Source organism: Cupressus sempervirens, chromosome 5 (genome assembly GCF_028749045.1).
Source record: "Cupressus sempervirens isolate cs-2001-9-10 chromosome 5, ASM2874904v1, whole genome shotgun sequence".
Classification (NCBI taxonomy): domain Eukaryota; kingdom Viridiplantae; phylum Streptophyta; class Pinopsida; order Cupressales; family Cupressaceae; genus Cupressus; species Cupressus sempervirens.
In genome coordinates this window covers 1044738434-1044759467 of record NC_143122.1, presented here as the reverse complement: position 1 = coordinate 1044759467, position 21034 = coordinate 1044738434, and the positions used below count along the sequence as shown (strand labels likewise).

Genomic DNA, 21034 nt, shown 5'->3' with positions numbered 1-21034 from the left:
TCCAATGATAACTGAACTTTCAACTTAAGTGAAATTATAAAATTAAATTATAACTGTATAATAAGCCATTTCATAATAAATAATAATTTGGCCACTAAAAATATAATAACTCCCAAAATACTCATCATTTAAATATGTCGTCTAAAATAGGAGTCATAACTATTATTTCTCCATGTGACCAAATGCACTTTCCATAAATAGAAAGGGTTATTCTCAATCAACAAAAACTTACCACAAATAGTAAATACACAAAACTAACCCCAAACGAAGTCTGATATGAGCCAAATGAAGACCAACCTGTAGCTTATTGAGATGTGGAGAAGATAAGACCCTCCCAAGCCAAGCCACTGCCACAGAAGACCCTTTATCCACAATAATTAGCTTATGAGAATCAAAATAATAGGCCAATCCCTGTGACTCTAATGTCGACAAAATTGGGGACATTACAAGACACGACTTCAATGGAGTGTATTTTTCCTTTACCGAGGCATCTGTCCCCAGGTTCCCATGGTCCCTTGTAGTTGAAACATAATAACTTCCTTCAAAGCTCCTGTCTGGTAGCTTCATCCAATGACAGCTTCTTCGGTAGAGGTTTATTATCTTTGTTCTTGGGAAATACTGGCAGTTTGGGGTGTGAGTGACCTCAAGAGGATGATGTCGATGATGATGCCATGCTCTGCGCCTTCTTTATAGTCTCCGAAAGGGTGGCAAGATTGAAACCTTTAACCCAACCCCTCAATGGTTTCATCAATCAATCCATGAAAAGCACTATCCATCTCCTTTCGGAAATGTTCATGACCAAAATAGAGAGTTTTTGAAATTTCGTGATGTACAGGTCGACCAATCCAGTTTGCCTTAGTTGTGTCAATTCTTTGAAATTAAGTTTTGGATCTTTACCATCAAATCGCTCTATCAATCTTTCAGTAAATTCCACAAGTATTTATTCGGTCATGCCTCAATGTGATGGTGCAATGACACCACCATTCATGCACCACTCCCTCCAAGTGTAGTGTTGCAAATTTGATTGCTTCTTCTTCTGGCATTAGATTAAGTTAAAAGTGTCAGGCTTCATTACCCATGCTTGAGCACATATGGTTCCAGATCTATCAAATGGTGACAAATTTACCTTACTCAACTTCCTTCGAAGATCATCTTTAAAATATCCTTAGTTTCTGCATAATCTCTGTAGGATATATCCTCCTCTAAATTTGCATTCTTCTAGTCTTCTCTCAACTGTCCTTGAACTTCCTCAAAGGTTGCCTACTTTCCTCCATGTGGTACATCTATCCGTGGAGGAAAAAACCGCATGGAAGGTCGAGAGTGTGTTGGATGAGGGTTTGTCTTACCTGACACCAAGTACACGCTGTTACCATTTTGTTCACCAAATATTTTATTATTTACCAATTTCCTGAGAGTTTCTTCCATAAGTTGTTGGTTATTATTGATTTGTGCCTGATTCCTCAAAAGATCTCTTAGTATTGTCTTGAGTTTAGTAGCAGGTTCTTGTTTCGCCATTCTATCAACTGAATGGGATCTTTTCTTCCAGCTATAAACTCTCATTCACGATCCACTAGCTGGCAAGATGATTGTTTCTGATACCACTGTAATGTTCCCGACGGTTTTTGCCTTCCCAAAATAGTTTCAAACAAAGTCCGTAAGGTTGCAGAGGGTGTCTGTACGGTTGCAAGAATACCTGCATAGGAGGTTGTACAGTGCTGGGTGACAAGGTATCATACAGTATTTGGTAGCAATGAAGGGTGGATCATACGATGTTTTGAATGGATCCGTACTGTGCAAGAAATATAGTTGTACAGCTGGGAAGGGGAGACCGGATGGTTGTGGAGAAAGGTCGTACAGTGCAAGAGACAACCGTACGAAATGCAACAAGGAGTTATGTGGAGGCTACAATAAAGACAATGACGATGGGTAGTGTACGGTGAGCAAAATGAAGGTGTACGAATGGATGCAAAGATTGGTAATTACCTTCAAACTGCCAAATAAGATACACAACAAATATTGAATATGCACAAAACATCAATTTGGTACCAAGTCGATATTATAGTTGCAAATAACGGTGGTGCTCCGATTTGCCAGATCCGAGCCAAGCAATACAGGCGGAATAAGGTGCGGGTTGAATCCCACCAAAACTGGAATAGCCAAGTAGGGAAAAGCTTTCACTTCTGAAATGGTGAACGACAAAAAATCCCAATTGGAATCCGCGGTATAAGAAAATATAATCCAAATCGCATAGCAACTACTACCTACAAGCCGTGCTTAAATACCAGTCGGGGAAACCTTTTTGAGGGTGTACAAAGATAGCTAACGGCCACACCTACCTATGGAAACAATTAAATAAAAATGAGTCCAAGATATACTAAATCAATCGGCCCATTAACAAGGTTTGATTAATTATTTATTTTATGACGGTATCATTACAGTTTTTCTGGTTTCAGTGAGATTCAACCCTCACCCTATTCCGTCTATGTATTACTTGGCTCAGATCTGGCAAATTGTAGCATCATTCTTATATGCAAATATCATTTTTTCTTCAATGTATCTATCTTTATTCGTGTGCGGCAGTGTGCGCTCTGTGTTTTACTAATTCTTCTATGATTGATCACTCAACCACATTATTCCATACGCATTCCCCTATCACACTCTAGCAACCCTCATTCCATAAACAGTCCCTTATCACTATATGGACTTGCAATAGCTACCGTACGACCTGCACCACCAACCATACAGACCTACTGGTTGATACTGTACAGCTTGTTGTCCCCACTGTACAGCCCTGCTTGGTTGCCACCATACGTCCTACACTCCCTACCGTATGGCCTTGCCTTGTTTCCATTGTACAGCCTGCATTCCCCACCGTACGGCCCTGCCTTGTGGCCATCGTACAACGGCCATAGTTCCAAGAATCACGGCGATTCATGCGATTCACGCGATTCGACGATTCGATTCAAGCCAAACGATTTTTTGTGAATCGGTGAATCGAATCAGCGATAAAGGGTTTATGAAATAAGTTACTAAGTTTCAAGGGTTTTTTAAATTTTCCGATTCATGGCCGATTCGATTCCGATTCATGGCCGATTCACAATTTGATTCGGCCTTGCCGATTTCGATCCGATTCCGATTCTTGTTACTTTGGTACAACCACTATCCTCCCCTCACTGTACAGACACTGATTTCACCTCCAGGCACAACAAAAGTTGACTCCTAAGGTGCATTTTTGGAGCGGAGGAAAGACTTCCTTGGCCATTACTGGAAAGGAACATTACAAATGCTAAAACAAATGTCAAAAATGCTCAAAAGCAGCAACACCACAATTTTGTAAAAAAATCATGAAAAACATAAATTCCAGTACATTTGCACGAAAATTGGTTTCCCTTGAAACCCTTGGTATGATCCAAAACACAATACAAAAAATCACAATTTTGAAAAAAAATTGTCAAAAGATTTTGTCAAATGGAAAGCCATGATTTTCTTTAAAATTTGTCAAAAACCTTCATTTTGAAGGGGGTGCGGGGGGGAGCATCAAAGTTCTTTAAAAAAACATCAAAGAAACCGGCAAACCCACAACCAAAAAAAATACAAATTATTTGGGAAAAATCAAGCAAAACCGTTTTTACAAAAATCATTTTTTTGTGGAAAAAAATAAAAGAAATGACAACAAAACATGAGAAATTGAAAATCCAATCATGATTTTGTTTTCAATGAATGGGTCATTTCCATTAGATTATTATTAAAATTACACTATTAACAGAAAAAGGACAGTCACTCCATGCAAGTCTCTTGGGCAGAGCAGGAAAAGTTAATTGAAAAGCATAAACGTGGGCAGAGCCCAGAAATAGTAACAAAACTGATAAGTGGCTAAAGCAGTGTCTGTTGAAAGCCAAGGATCACGATCATACTTCTTTCCCCATGCATCAGCAGGGTCAGGATTATGAAAAAAATAGGAAAATCCAAAAAAAATGACTGATCTTTAGGACAAAATCATGAAGAACCCTCCATGATTTTTTGTGGAGAAAAAATCAACAAACTTTTTATCTACGATCTTTTGTGGGAAAAAAAAATTGGAAAACCCTCCATCCATTGGGAAAATGCAGCAACCCTCAAACACAACAAACAAAACCTCCAATAAATACATTCCAAGACAAAATACCCTCACACTTGGTAGAAAGACCTTCGAAATTTGCAAAAAACCTTCACAATTTTATGATATTTGCAATTCTAAAAACCCTTTCTTTTGAAAACTCGATTTCTGTTAAGAAATTGAAAACGAAAAAAATCTCAAAATTTCTAAAATATTTCTAGGATTTTACACAATTTCCATAAGAAATTGTTAAGAACATTTGGAATTCAATTCTGGGTATGAAACTAAACAAACTAACCTATGGCCTTTGATACCATGAAATGATAGTTTAATGATTGAATGAGTAATTACAAAGGAGATGAAAGCTACTTATATAAGGAAATACAAAGAGGATGTTTCTAAAAGAAACAATTGTTAACTGAGAACTAAAATAGAAATATACTAAACTATCTAACTGACTAGATTCATTAAATACAAGATGCATCTTAAGATAATTGACTTAAATGACCATTACATTATACAATATCATTTTAGCATAACTGGCTCTCATCAACCAAGTTCGCCAATATCACCTCGGAGAAACATTCCACATTTCATGTTACAATGAACATATGCACCCTAACAGGAACATAAAAAAGCCAGCTAACCTTTAAACAGTTATAACTCCCTACATCTGATCAAAAGGTTCATACCGTGTACATTGTTAGAAGATAAGATGTACTTCACTTTACGATGCAATGCGTAATACAGTTCTTACAAGATATAACTGTAAACGTAGAAATACAAAGTAAATTGCAAATAACCAATTCACAGTGCTACAAATAAACCATTCTCAATATAGAATTGGCCATTGAATAAAGGAATTCCAAAAGAGAAGGAAGAACCTGTTGACTGAAATGTCAGATAAATTCTTAATCCATAAGATTAAGATCATCAACCCAAAAGTTATTTCGATGCTGAAAGAGCAAATTTCCTTGAAGCATGTGGATAAAAAACCCTGTGAATGACAAGAATTTAAAAATTTATTAACTCCAGAACCCACGTCGGTAGCTTTGAATAAAAAGTCATAATTATCAAGAACCCAGCCATTACAGTTATATGAGAATTAGGTAAAAGTGGACTTTACGCTATAAAATACTTCAAGACAGTCTTCTACAACACCTAACGATTCCATACAACTTGAATTATTTAAAACATATTTGTGTAAATGCATTACGCATCAAAGCTAAGAGATGATAGAATACTGCACTTCTATTCATGAAACCAAAAAGGTATGGTGCATAGAAGTACAATGGCCTAGAAAGCCAAGAATGAGAATTTGTTATATCAGAAATAGGAGAATACTTCCTAGTTGATATTGCTAGCCAGAATATTTGTAAATCTATAATTTTCCAGTACCAATAAATAGGATTAAGTAAAAACTCAGACATACAACAGAAACAATTACAATAAAGAGATTATAAATGCTTCATACAGTGATTATTCTTTGCCTGCACACTTATGTGTTGATTCATTTTCCAAGTATCCACTATGTGAGTTGGGGAAGCACTCTCACAAGTAGCAACATTGTTGGAAATATTGTCATTGATGTCAAAGGGGTTTACAAGCATGAGCAAGATTATTAGTTAGCTTATTGTCATCAACATGTCATGAATTGTTTGGTATACATTTTTAGTAAAATTAGAAGAATGACATAGATATATGTTTAAATTAAAGATTTAAAAATATATATCTCCATGTAGATCCTGAAATGAAAAATAGTAACTAGCCAAGATTATAATGATGGAGACAGCAATCAGCACTATCAAGACAATAGAGTGTTCATTGAAGATGTAGTGGCTATATCCTTTTGTTTTGATATGGGAACAACAATATGGATAGAAAGCAATCTGGAGGAGACATCACTGATATAAATAAGAACAGATAAATATATATATATAGTAGCTATGTTGATATTCAGGCAGCAAGGTTCTGACTCCATGTAGAATACAGTTTATAAAAAGGAATGTTTCGAAGGATTGTTTATAATAAACAATGAATACTAGATGGAAATCATCTCCATAACAGCAGTCTCCTTTCAAGTACAAAGATCAGTTCAATATTCACAGCCATCCCTGTTAAACAGTGATGAAACCAAAAGATTTGATAGACAGACCAATTTGCTAAAGTGAACTCGATCAGTATCTATCGATTTTAATCTAATGAAACACCCAAGTGAAAGAAAACAACTATGATAGCAATAGACTATCGTCAGGAAACAGTGTATCGGGAGGTTCCCGACGGGGTATCGGGAGGTTCCCGACAGTGTATCGGGAGGTTTCTGTCAGTGTATCGGGATGTGTGCCGTCAGGCCGACATGTATTGGGATGTATTCAAAAGGTTCTATTATTGTAGTAAACATGTTGTATGTGGCCGACGGATACCTTCAAGAAGGTTCCTCGGACAGTATTTATATCTTCCTTCGGGATCATTGTAATCATCATCATAATAACCTAATGTAATATCTTGGCATATGCGAATAAGAAGAGTTTTGTTGTTCTAGTTCATGTTCATTATCTGTGTGCATTTCTTAATTAACCTATGCGATAAACATTTGGCGCCATTGCCGGATGGACCTGGAAAGGCAGGAGAATGAAGAGTAATGCCAAATCAGCTAAACAAGAATAAGAACAAGCTAAAAGACAAGGACGAAATACACGCCACACATGGAGATTTGATTTTTGCGCAGCAAGTCGAACGCAGAAAGAGGTTCCAGAAGATTGCTGCAAACGGACGCAGAAGCGCGGAAGCATTGTTGGAGGAGACGCGACAACGGATGGAATTGGTGGAAGAGGCAAGGGAGGAGTTTTTGAATTGGTGTTCACCGAGGGAAGACAGTCCAGACGGAAGAGAATTGACTCACACGGCTCGGAGTGCCGAAGGAGCAAGAGCGTGGAGTGAACTCTTCGTCCAGGATCCACTTTCAGAAGGAACAGATTCACTTAACAGAGACCCTTCTTCACCAAACACAGCTGTCGGGATACTAAGTGTGAGCGTCGGGATACCAAGTGTGAGCATCGGAATACCAAGCATGAGCGTCGGGATGGCAGGACCAAAGGAGAAGTTACCTAAATTTGATGGTGATGGAGCAGCTGATCCTATCCGACATTGTAAAACCTGTGAAACAATTTGGAGAGCTAATGGCATAACGGATACAAATGAATGGATGAGACAATTTCCGGCAACCCTACGGGGTGTTGCAATTGATTGGTTTACTGATACTGATCCACAAAAGTTAAACAGTTGGGATAACATTAAAAAGGAGTTCATCGCCAAATTTCAACTCCTGCGCGATGATAATGAAATTGTAGCGGAGATATTCAATACTAAGCAAGGGAAGAATGAAACAGTCTGAGTCTTCGTAAGGAAATTGAAGGACTTGATCAATAAGATGGAGAATAAGCCAGCTGACGGGTTATAGAAGAGATGGTTCATTGAAGGCCTTCACCCAAAGCTGTGGAAGAAGATGAAGATCGTGCCACCATTGACATACATTGAAGCGTATAACCGGGCAATGAACTTGGAAAGTGAGCAGAACACCAAGAAGAAGAAGAAGAATAGTTCATCCGATTCAGATGATGACGCCTCTTCAGGAGAAGATAGCAGTGATGATGAGGGTAGCAACAAGAAGGTTCGTGCCCTTCAGAAACACATGATTCGGAGGATGAAGGAATTTAAGAACATGAACAAAGAAACTAAAGGCAATGAACTATGGTGCACGGAGTGCAAGAAGGAAGGCCATACGAAGGGATCCTGCCCGAAAGAGCAATTTTGCAAGATCTGCCAGATTATGGGACACTCGGTAAAAGAATGTCTTTTCAATCTGAAAACAAGAACACCGCAGCAAGTGTTCCTGACACAGGAAGCGTCTGTGTCTGCAGGAAGCGGGAAAAACAGTACAGAGGGTGCCACGTCAGGAGGATATAGAAATAATCGGCAAGGTCAAAACAATAACAACAATAGTGGCAACAACAATAATGGCGGAAGTCGAATCTAGTATGATGCGAATGGCTGACCGATAGTTCAATGCCGCGCATACAATCTGTGGGGTCACTTCGCCCGAGGGTGTACAACAGCGAACACACTGAAGCTGTTATGCCGATGGTGTGAACCTGGTGATCATGATGATACTAAGTGCCCGAAGTTCGGAGTAAACTTGATTACCGTCGGGACAAACGAGGAAGAAGTTTTGGCTATCACTCGGAAGTAGGCGAAGCTCTACCCTGATCCGACGGAGGAAAAGAAGAGACTGGAGGAAGCCCGTGCAGAGATCCAAAAAGCAACGCAAGGAGAAACGGCGCACCTGAAGGACACACCTGGTACCTCTGTACGAAACTGTGCAGAACAAAACATTGTAAGGAAAATATTACAGGCCGAGGTACCCATCAAGATCAATGATTTGTTGCTCACTATGCCTCAACTCCGTACAGCACTCATGAATATAGTTCCAATTGCTAAGTAACCAGTAGAGCAAGAAAAGGAGAAACAGGGAGACGCAAGTGCAGAAGACCCAATGCTATTAGCTCTTTCATCCGGATGCTATCCATCGGTTGTCAAAATGGGCATTCTAGGGACTATACTAACAGACACGATTGTGGACGAAGGGTCTGGTGTCAATGTGCTACTAGAGGATACCTGGAGGAAGTTGGGACAGCCGACATTGTGGCCACCTACCTTCTAGTTGTTAACAGCCGATCAACATGGAATCAAGCCATTGGGAATACTCATAGCGCAACTAGTGACAATTGGAACACAACCATTCCTGTTGGACTTCGTTGTGATTCCTCTAAGGCGGAAAGGGTACAATGCTATTATGGGTCAGGGGTGGCTGATACAAGCCAAGGCAAAACACGATTGGAAGAAAAATACTTTCACTTGAAAGCAAAGGCCGGAAGTATGTCATCGATCTACACACTCAGATGGTTGGAGAAGAAGCTCTATCGTCGAATTCCGAAGGAGAAGAGGATGAGAGGAGGCAGAGTATGGAACCCTATCAGGAGGGAGTCCTACGATTGGAACGAGATGACGATCTGGATTCAGTAAATGGTCTTTACCACTGGCAGATGGATTACGAGCTCTTTCCAAGTTGTAATATGCTAAGGATCGACGAAGGTAAGAAAGAAGGAAATGAATGTCCAAAGGAACACAGAGAAGCCGAAGGAGGAAATGAAAGTCCGAAGGAACACAGAGAAGCCGACGGAGGAAATGAATGTCCGAAGGAACATGGAGAAGCCGAAGGAGGAAATGAATGTTCAAAACAACACAGAGAAGCCAAAGAAGGAAATGCGGGCATGACTCAAGCTGAAGGAAAGAACATACAATACGAACCCGAAAGGAAGAAAGATTCCACTGTACGACCACGTAAGAAGAAAGTATTACGTCGAACCACAGATATAGTAGAAAGGTGCCAGCAACAAGGAAGACACATCATACGATCTGCACAAGAAACAAAGTGGAAGGGTTTAATAAAAGTTGCAGCAGTACGGAGTGGATGTGTTATTGACGGACAGAAGGGGCAGCCGACAGAGTCCATGGTAGCGAGCTTCGAGAACAAACTGGGCGATATGGAGATGACACAGAATAGGCATAGCAAGTATCAACTCGGACAGTGGGTGTTGAAGTACGACGACTGGAATGAGATCAAACCAGGCAAGTTCAAAATTAAATAGGTCAGGCCATATCAGATTCGAGAAGTGGGTGATAACGGAGCAATAAAACCATGGATACTAGATGGAAAGGAGGTGGCCAACGCAGTGAATAGGTGGAAGTTGAATGTCTACCGTGAAAGAAGTAACACACCTCCGTGGATGAACAACTGAGACAAGAACGACTATAAGTACTGTATATATGTAAATATTGTACAGAGTTATCTGTTATCAAAAAAAAAAAAAACAGAAACAAAAAAAAAGAGAGAAGAGCACCGTATAGTCAAGTGACCGTACGGCATTGTTAAGGAGCAGTAGACATCTCGTCGTACGGACTTAGTAAGAGTCCAAATGGCCACCGTACGGTTTTCCTAGTCACTCACTGTACGGTTTCTAAATTCATATCACCGTACGGCTTGGAATTGAAAAATGAATCCCGTACGGTTTCCAGTCTGTCAAACAAGTCATTTCTTCTTGAAGCACTGAAGGCATTCGTCACCGTATGGACACAGCTGGAGTACAATTTGAACACCATACGGCTTCAAGAGGTGTCCATATTGAGCAGTACAACTTCTTTCTGAACAACAGCATTCAGCATTGAAAGTGTTAATCCCATACGATGTATTCAAGTTGTATCACCGTACAGTAGCACATGTTGGAAAATTGAAGAAAGAATCGAGGCACATCAGCCATATGGCGATGCAAAAAGAGCGAAGCACAGTAGCTATGTATTGGCAGTGCAGGAGAATGATGACGAGGTTTTTTTTTTTTTTTTTGAAAAAAGATGACAGATTCAAGTTGTTCAGAATGAGTAGCAAATGATGCCAAAGGGAAGGGGAAGCATCAGTGGTTGCCAGAAAGAGTGTAGAATCGGCAGAAAATGACAAAAATAGTGTGTCCGTGCAGTTTTGTGTGGGTTTCGGAGTGCTAATTTGGTCTTGGCGGCAGGTTCGAGGGGCGTTGCCCCCTAGACCTCCAGTCGTTGCGGATATCAGTTGTGAAGTGTGACCAGTTGAGAAGACTTGAAGCTGCTGCAGGCATGGATTGTTTGTGTACCAAAGGCACTAGGAGTAGGTGTTGGCCGAGAAGCTGTCTTGGTGGATGCGTAGAGAGCTCGAGAGGAGTCGATCATCCAATTGAAGGCACTTCAGCGACACTTGGCTCAGTGGACCCAGAGTTGGAAGCAGACTAAACAGCACGAGTGGCTACCAAGCTCAGCTAAGGAGAGTTTTTGTTGTCTAGTCGTCGGGAGACGACTTTTCTTTTTGGGGGGGATGATGTCGTCAGGAAACAGTGTATCGGGAGGTTCCCGACAGTGTATCAGGATGTTCCCGACAGGGTATCGGGAGGTTCCCGACAGGGTATCGGGAGTTTCCCGACAGTGTATTAGGATGTTCCCGACGGAGTATCGAGAGGTTCTCGACAATGTATCGGGAGGTTTTTGTCAGTGTATCGAGATGTGTGCCATCAGGCCGACATGTATCGGGATGTATCCAAAAGGTTCTATTATTGTAGTAAACATGTTGTATGTGGCCGACGGATACCTTCGAGAAGGTTCCTCGGACAGTATTTATATCTCCCTTCGGGATCACTGTAATCATCATCATTATAACCTAATGTAATATCTTGGCATATGCGAATAAGAAGAAGAGTTCTGCTGTTCGAGTTCGTGTTCATTATCTGTGTGCATTTCTTAATTAACCTATGCGGTAAACATAGACATCTAAAACTGTCAGTTATAACAAAACAAAGTTATTGCAGTGATCACATTGATAAGAACATTATTAACATTGACCTAAAATGTTATTCACTTATGCTTTGTGTTTGAGAGCAGCATAGAAAGTAAAGGAACGATTGTCATATGCAACTGCTATATTATAATGAGGAAAAATCAATCAATATATTATGGAATCAATACAAACATCAATATGTCCTTTTCAGCAACAACAACAACTAAGCTTAATGCACAAGATCAGTATCATGTGACATCCAGGTTCCTTCCTTGCATGATGCTAACTGTCAACAAAGCTGAAATATCAGTTAAAGATAAATCACTTAAGTCAAGAATGAAGACAGACAACTGCAGATGGTAATACACAGAGCTTATCAAGATCCAAAAGAGAAAAGATCTTGGTTAGCCGTGGTGAAAGAAAAGAATATTAATGTGTAAGATAGGTACCGCAGTCTCAAACAGTATGTGAACTCTTTCTTTCATCAACAAATCCTGAATCTAAGGTTTGAAATGACTCAAGTAAATTCATAAACCACAATCGAAAGAACAACTGTCCTCTTGGATATGCTATTGGCTCAGAACTCGTAACTGCAGATATGTTCATCTTTTCTTAGATTCAAATTTTATCCTTAAGATTACATGAGATACTTATGGCCAAGGAAATACAATTGTTTGATTCTAAGTTTGAAATAAAAGCAGTGATCATTATCATAAGCCCAATGTGTATGTGTTTGTGTGTCTGTGTGTGTGTGTAATGACAACCATCTTATTTTATGTACGCAAAATCACACCAAGTCAGAATTATGATATTAGTGATTGGCAATGAGTATAGAAGGGCAGCGATTATAATTTTCATCTTTTCAAAATAAATCATAACCCAAGAAATTGTAAAGGTGATTAAGAGATAAGCAAGTGATAACATCACTAATTTATTATAAAGTTCGTTTTGTTAGTAAAAGGTAAAACTCTGTTTAAAGAGGAAAAAAACTTGATATTTAATAAAAGTCTCAACCATTTTGTCATTAAGTGACAAACTCTTAAAAACACACAAGGAATATGTATAAGGTAGATCATCATATCAAGGCTATCTGATATATAGACCAAGTTCAGAGAATACATGTGAAATATAAAAGGAGTTTAATGCTGAAAATATAAATCAGATAATGAAAGCTTTTGAAAATCAGTTGCACATTTATAACAAGACTCTGAAGATTAATTGTAGATATGTACATTGTTTTTGACGAGAGTATTATCAGAATTTTACTCAGAATCTGATCAGACTTGTGTTTACCGTATGGACTAATTAAGCGAAGCACACAGGAAATCGATACGGATACCGAACAGCAAATAGCAGAACTTCTATTATTATTCGCATAAGCCAACAGTACATTATGCTTTTCTCATATGATATCATAATGATAAGATGAATACAATGCTTCCCGAAGGGGTTATAAATACTTTCCGACGAACCTTCCCGAAGGTATCCGTCAGCCAGATACATTATGTCCGCTACAAACTATTCACCGTCGGCTACATAACAAGAACTTTCCCGAAGGAACCCGTCGGCCGATACACAATTTCCTTTCCGAAGGGACCCGTCGGCCGATACACAATTTCTACCAACGACAACTTGCAGCAAATTTTTTAAGTAAGCTTCTAATCAAAATTTGTGCCAATATAGTGAATCCATCATCTATTGAGATAGCAACACTGTCAAGGTGGAATTTCATATTTAAGTGAAGTTGGTGCTTTACTTTATGGGGTTGATGACTACAAAGTGTGGTAATTAGAGCTTCCAATGAATTGGTGTATTTGATAGTCGTATCACATATGCAAGGAAAGTTGTATTGGCCAGTGACGGGTATCAGACTTAGCTATTTGATATTCCTCCAAGAGGCTCGAGTGTTACTTGGTGTTATTTATCAAGGACGTTAGATGAGCCTGGTTGTTGTTGTATATAAAACCTTGCTATTGCCATGAGATGCTCCTGGATGGGTGAATAGATACATATAAATTTTGCTTCAAGCATTGCCGCTCAATACTGTCGATAGAAGAATCCGAGTCTCTTGCAGCATCAGATTTCCTGCACAAGTGAAGCATAGTCAATTAAAACAAATCTTGTTGAAGAAGATGGTTTCTTCATGTATCTGCATGACTTTATAGCGCTTTCTAGAAGACTTATTAATATTGCTAACATAGAGGATCATGCAACCGGACTTCGTGTTATATGGTTCTAAATATTTTTTCTGGAAGGAATTCTGATGGTGGTGGAAGCTTATGAAAGTAGTGTTGACAAGACCAAGCCTCACATTCGGAGGCACTAGCATAACCAGATCATCTTTCATGAAACAAGGGGTCACTTCTGGGTATTGGTAATTGCCGGTATGGCAAGTAGGAAGAGTCTCTAGAGTCGGTGGTTATATTTGTTAAGAAATGGTAAAAGCAAGCAAGTAATTGGAAAGAACCAACCAGCCAGCAGAGGAGATCTTGTGTTGAGTCATTTTCTGTTTATTCTGGTTCCCTTCATGCCAGTTTGATGAAGTCAAAGAAGAAGTTGAATGACAGTTACAGGGATGTCCCCAGAATAGAGTGACGCATATAGGATAAAGAGTTATCTCCGTTAAATCCAAAGCATTTTCCCGTTCGATAACATCTGTATGTTGTTTGAGAAGGGATTTGGTTTGAAACGGTTGTTATTGAAAGAGCCTTGATAGCTAGCAATGTTGATGCATTCCATGAATGTTGGATGAGCTGGAGTATGTTTTGAACATGTTAAACACCTAGGCTTGAACAATATTACTAACTCGTTTGGTTAAAGAAGTATCATGGGAACAATCAAGACCAAAGCTCTTGCTGCCATTACCTTGCCTATTACAGAATATTATTATTAGTTCTCAACTGATTCAAAGTTGAGGTTTAATGAACTTCTCACTTTGTTGTGCTTACAGTCAGGTCTAATTCGAATTTGAGATCCTTTCAAGAAGGAACTATCGAAGACCACACACAGGGAATATCAATTGCTTGGTCGGAAGTTGTCAAGACATCCCTCCCGTCCCGAACAGATATGAACACACGGAAGGATTTCCTAAGCCTTGCTGATTGGGTATAGCAGAATACAACATTAGGAAGTTGTACCTCTACATGATACCAAGTCCCACTAATCTGTTGATATATGTAATGTTCCTGACCTCTGTGGGATGCGACAAACAAGTATAAGGTTCCTGATCACTATTGTGTGTGTAACAATTAAGTACAGATACACTAGAACTGGGGTCGTACATTAATGTGGGTTATGGAGGGGAGTACGGACGATGTTGGAGGCCATATAGTGGAAGATTGCAAGTCGTATAGTGGTAACAAGGCGGCCATACGGTGCAGACAAGATAGCCGTACAATGGACTATGTGTCCGTACGGTAGAAGTTATTTGGTTGTACAGTGGATACAATGGGTGTGGGAAGCCGTACAAGGAGGCCGTATGGTTGGGCTGAAGAGGGTCATACAATCAATGGATACCACACAGGAGTAGGGTGAAAGTCACATGGGATGTAATATGGAACTTGCATATAATAGATGGGACAATAAAATGCAAGGAAAAAACACAGAATGTTTATGAAATACCTTATTCATTCAACACAAGACAATTTGATAATCATGACTTCATCAATTCGCAAGATAATAGTGCTCCGATTTGCCAAATCCGAGCGAAGTGCTACAAGTGACGAAATAGGGTGAGAGTTGAATCCCACCGAAACTGGAAGAACCAAATAGGGAAGATCTTTCACTTCTGAAATGGCGAACAATAGAGAATCCCAATTGGAATTCGCTGTATAAGAAATAATCCAAAATTGCATACCTAAGACTACCTACAAGCAGTGCTTAATTACCCGTCGGGAAACTTTCTGAGGGTGTACAAAGATAGCCAACGGCGACAAACTACAGAAACAAAATAAAAATGGGTCCGAGATACATAAAATAAATCGGCCCGTTATAATAGTTCGATAAATGATTTATTTAATAACGGGAACATTATAGTCCTCTCATCCCAAATTTTGCTTGTCCTTGAGCAAATGTAATATTGGGTGCTGGAGAATGTGCTCGTCTTCCCATGTCGCGTCGTCCAATGGCAAGTGTTTTCAACACACCAGATATTCCTTCACAGTGCAGTTCTGCATAGTCTTCTCACATACTTCGATGATCTCAACTGGTTCCAATATGAGCTTTCCTTCTTCATTGAGCGGTGGAAGGTTTGTGGCCACCGTGACATTCTGCCCTACAACCTTCTTCAAGCAGGAGACATGGAAAACGTTATGAATACGGCTTCCCTACGGAAGTTCCAATTCGTACGCGACTTTGCCAATGCGAAGAACTACACGATAGGGGCAATAAAATCGTGACTTCAATTTTTCCTTTCCTTTTTCCTTCAATGAAGATTGTCGGTATGGTTGGAGCCAGAGATAGACCAAATCCCCTACTTCGAAACGCCTCTCTATTCTGTGTCTGTCAGCGTACATCTTCTGTTGATTTTGTGCCCGTTGCAAGTTTTCCTTCAAGCATCTCAGTATGTCCTGTCCCTCTTGAAGCTAGTCCCTCACCCTTGGTGCGCGTCTATCACCCAGAACTGTGTCGATGAAGGAGAGGGGTTCATACCCATACAGAGCTTTGAATGGTGTCATTCCGATGGACATGTGGTATGTGGTATTGTAGCAATATTCTCCTAGATGTAACCATTTGACCCATGCTCGTCGTTGTGCCGAGATGTAGTTCCGAAGGTAACTTTTGAGCCATTTGTTCACAGTATCTACTTGTTCAACTGTCTGCGGGTGGTAACTAGTACTTGGCGATAACACTGTCCCTACCATCCGAAAAAATTCTGTCCAGAAGATAAAGATGAATTGCCCATCCCGATCACTGACGATGTTTCGGGGTAACCTATGTAGACGAAAGACTTTTCTAAAAAACAGATTGTCAATTTGTACAGCCTGAAGGTCTGAGTGAATGGCAAAGAAATGTGCATACTTTGTCAATCTGTCAACCACACGAAAATACAATCCTTTCCGTTCACCTTGGGAAGCCCTGTTATCAAATCCATTGATATACTTTCCCACTTATGTTCTAGAATTGGCAGAGGTTTTAGCAGCCCCACAGGTAGAGTATGTTCGGCCTTGTTCTGCTAGCAAATCGTACACTTTCTTACATACTGCAACACGTCCCCTTTAAGTCCTTTCCATGAAAACCTCTCCCAAAGACTTCTATAAGTTTGAGGAAACCCGGGTGTCCTGCTAGGGGTGAGTCATGTACTTTCTTCAAGATTTTCTGCATCAATTTGGATTCTGGCACCAAATATATCTTATTTTTATAGTAGATGATGTCATCCACCACTCTATACCGATCATCCTAGGTGTGGCCATCCATTGGCTCACAGGCAAATGTGCTTTTGGAGTATTCAACTAATAGATGTGCCTTCCAATCAATTGAAATCTGGTCTAGTGAGCAGATGGTGGGTTTCCAAGCCAAGGCATCTGCAACCACGTTCTTCTTCCCTTTCACATATTCAATGTCAAAATCAAAAGCTTGAACCTTGCTTACCCATTTTTGTTGCCTCTCGTTCAAGTTCGTTGCTCCAGAAAATATCTCAAATTGTTGTGATCCGTATGGACGACAAACTTGGCACCTACCAGATATTGCTGGAACTTGGTCAGTGCATGTAAAATGGCCAACATTTCTTTGTAGTAGATGGAATATAGGCATTCTGTTGCCGTAAGCTTCCTACTCTCATAAGCTATAGGATGTCTATCTTGTATCAGTACCACTCCAATGCCTTCTCTGGACACGTCGCACTCCAAAATGAACGGACGAGTGAAATCAGGTAATGCAAGTACGAGACAAGTGCTCATGGCCTCTTTCAGCTTATCAAAGGTGAGTTGTGCCTTTTCGTTCCACTGGAAAGACCCCTTCTTTGTCAGATCCGTTAAGGGTGCACTGAGCTGAGAGAATCCTTTAATGAACCTCTACTAATAACTGCACGGTCAAAAAAATCCTCGTAAATCTGTGAGTGATTTTGAGGGAGGCCAATTAAGGATAGCCTGAATCTTCTCCTGATGCACTTGAACTCCGTATTTACTGACAACATGCCACAGGTACAATATTTCTATCATACCAAATTCACACTTGGATTGCTTGGAACAAAGACTATTCCTCCATGATACTTAGGACTTCATTTGGATGCTTCAGGTGATCCTCCCATGTCCTGCTATAAATAAGAACATCAAAAAATACCAATAAGTACTTACGCAATTGTTTGTTGAAGATGCAATTCATGCATGATTGGAATGTAGCAAGTGCATTGGTCAATCCAAACGACATAACCAGAAACTCATAATGTCCGTAGTGACAACAAAAGGCCGTCTTCTCTACATCTTCCTCCCTCATGCGGATCTAATGGTATCCAGAACGAATATCTATTTTTGCAAAATAGACTGCACCATGCAATTCATCCAGCAACTCATCTATCCTTGGAATGGGATATCTATTCTTTATTTTTTTTGTTCAACGCGCAATAGTCCACACAGGTGCATCGTCCCATTCTTTTTGACCAATATCACAGATGATGCGAAAGGGCTAGAACTTGGACGAATCCATCTTTCTCTAGCAATTCCTGAATCGTCTTTTCAATCTCATCTTTGAATTTCTTGGGATGGCGGTACAGTGTGGTTATGACCGGCTTGGCTCCTGCTTCCAACTCGATAATATGTTCAAACCCTCAATGTGGCAGTATGCCAGGAGGAATGTCCATGAAAACTTTATCATGTTTACTTAAAATATTATGGAGTTCATCATCTTGTGGAGGTGTTTTTTGTCCTCTTCTAGATTCCGCCGAGATAAAATAGTGTGCCACCTACGCAACGTCATCACGCCGAAAAATTGCCTCCGTCCGATGCGCATAAACTTTCTTCGGACCCTCATTTTCCATTCCGCAGAGGACAATCTTCTTTCCATCGACAACAAACATGAAGTCCATCCGTTTGAAACTCTGAGTGTATTCATCCAGTGTCTCCATCTACTGTATGCCTAGAATAACCTCCATGTCATCAAGGTCCACTATAAAGAAATCCTCAGTCAACGTGTGATTCGCCATTGCGATACTTAGCTGAGGAACAAGGTGTATGCAAGGCAGAAGAGTCCCTCCAACAACCTTAACCTGAAAGCCTACATGTGCCTCCATAGGTAGACCTCTTTGCTTCACCGAAGATGAGTTAATGAAGTTTAGAGTGGCTCTGTTGTCCAGCATCACCATAACCCTTTGTCCTTGAAGGGTTCCCCGTACACGAAAAACTGTGCACGTTGGGCTACCGACTAAGGCAATAGTTCCTCCGCGTCGTACCAAAGCTGCAATTCTCTCCGTACGATTTAAACAAACCATGTTGGTGTCATTATGAGGTTGGTTCTCTTTGGCTGGCATTTCTTCCTGTTCGTCCTCATCATTGGACATGACCTCAATGTAATAGATCTTCCCCTTTCCGAGGAACTTGTGGCTAGGCTCCCAAGGTCCCTTGCAAGTGAAACATAATTTCTTCCTTCAAAGTTCCTGTCTGGTAGCTTCATCCACCAATGGCTTCCTGGGCGGAGGTTTGTCCCTCGAAAATTGTTTACCGCATAGATTAATTCATTGATGCACACAGACAATGAATAAGAACAGCAACCACAGTACTCCTTTATTCGCATATACCAACAAGTTACATATAGAGCATAAGATAAGATAGGATGATTTACAATGATCCTAGACGAGGTATAAATACTTCCCACCGAACCTTCCCAAAGGGGGTCCGTCAACTACATAACAATACTAATCTAGTCGTCAACTACAAAATACAAAATCTCCGACAGCATAACTCAGTCGGCTACAGAATGCAAAATCTACCGACGACATCATCCCCCCAAAAAGAAAAGTCGTCTCTTGACGACTAACAAAATAGGAGACAACCCACATACAACAAAAAAAAAAAATACTAGAGAGAAGGTGGTGCCCCTGAAGGATGTTGCTGTCGATGCAACTCATAGAGCTGCTCCGTCCGGATGCTCAAATCCTTCTATATCCGTGAATTAACCTTGACGGCCTCCTTCAGAAGAAGCACCGCATCCATAGCCTGCGTCTTTGCCAACTATAATTCTTATTCTACTACATCCTTATCCCGCAACAGCGTTGCCCGCTCAGCTGCCCACGCTGCTTGCTGGCTGGCCAAATCCACCACTAACTTCTCTATAGCCTCCCTCTCAACCGCCAAAGCTCTCTCGGCAGCAATCCTATCTACCTTCGCGCACCTGGGAGCATAATAAACCTCCTTATATAGTCCTACAATCTCATGTGCCAGCTTCTCCAGGGGAGTGTTACGCGGCCCCAACTCTGGCTCGGTGGCCCAATCTGCCAACATCTCCGGTGTCTCAACCGCTGGCCAACCCCTCTCCTCAAAACATGAACGGAATCACTGCAGACAAATCCCCCTGATGTAAGCTCGAACCAAATGCCACTCTCTCCAACGAGTCATAGCCTGCAATGCCATATTGTGTCCCTTTTGAATCACAGCCTTCATAGTCCTGAGATAGTCTCTACATTTGTCCTCATCCGACCCATAATCCTCCTTTGCAAAACCCTCCATCATCCATTCCGCATCACTATTCTCTTCCTCATTTGCGGGAACCATGCCCACATCCAGTGCGGCCTCCTCTGCTCTCGGCGCAACCTCAACCTGTGGCACCCCCACCTCCTGAGGCTCTGGTACTGTAGCTGATACTCCTAGATGCCTGGGGGACTGAACGGACGGACCAACCTCGACAAGGATGAGTCGGAACTGCTGTCTCAAGAAAGCATTGGCTCTATCCATCAACTCCAGCTGCTCTAACAATGCGGGCTCCATGGCCTCCTCCTGCTGTGCAGGTTGGGCTGACTTGACTATCTGTACTGGCTCGACAGCTGCTAACAAAGAAGACGAGACGGTGACGACTGCATCACAATCAATCACATCCAAGCGAACCTAGGGCTCAAGCTCCAGTGCTGGCAACTCTACCCTCTACAAGACTAGCTCTACTGGTGCAACTAGAACATCTGCCACAGTCGTGGAGAAAGTAACACCTGGAGTGGTCATCGATGTAACAATAGCTGTCGTTGGTGGGACACCCTCTGCCACTGCCTGGGGGACATCTGCTACCGCTAGCAGGGTCATCACGACCAGTGCATGATGCTGACCAAAAGGAGGAATGTGTGACGTGGGAGCGGACAAGTGCGCCAAAGTTGACAACTGCGGCGGGGTGAAAAATGTGGGTTCACTATCTGTTGGTTCGCTACCAACCTCCGCATAAGTACTCTCTTCCTCATACTCCACCCCACTGCTCTCCGAAGTATCCTCCCGTCAGCTATCAGTGTCCCTATGAGCCGCCTATAATCCTCGAAATACCTTCTTCTGTCCCACTATTGTCCCACCCATGTCCAGATGTCTCCAATAAAATATCGGAGGCTCTCCCTGTGC

General features: G+C 41.0%; 1 protein-coding gene across 8 annotated transcripts in view; it reads right to left on the bottom strand.

Annotated features, from left to right (window-relative positions):
* Positions 1-21034, bottom strand: part of ABCC13 (multidrug resistance-associated protein 11) — a 412318-nt gene that overhangs the window by 328887 nt on the left and 62397 nt on the right. For all 8 annotated transcript variants that reach the window (XR_016365178.1, XR_016365179.1, XR_016365177.1 and 5 more), the window contains exon 6: positions 4981-5093. Coding sequence is in view for 4 of the 8 variants with exons in the window: in XM_089833423.1 (XP_089689549.1) it covers positions 4981-5093 (113 nt within the window). In the remaining 4 variants the exon portion in view is untranslated. The remainder of the gene's footprint in view (positions 1-4980; positions 5094-21034) is intronic.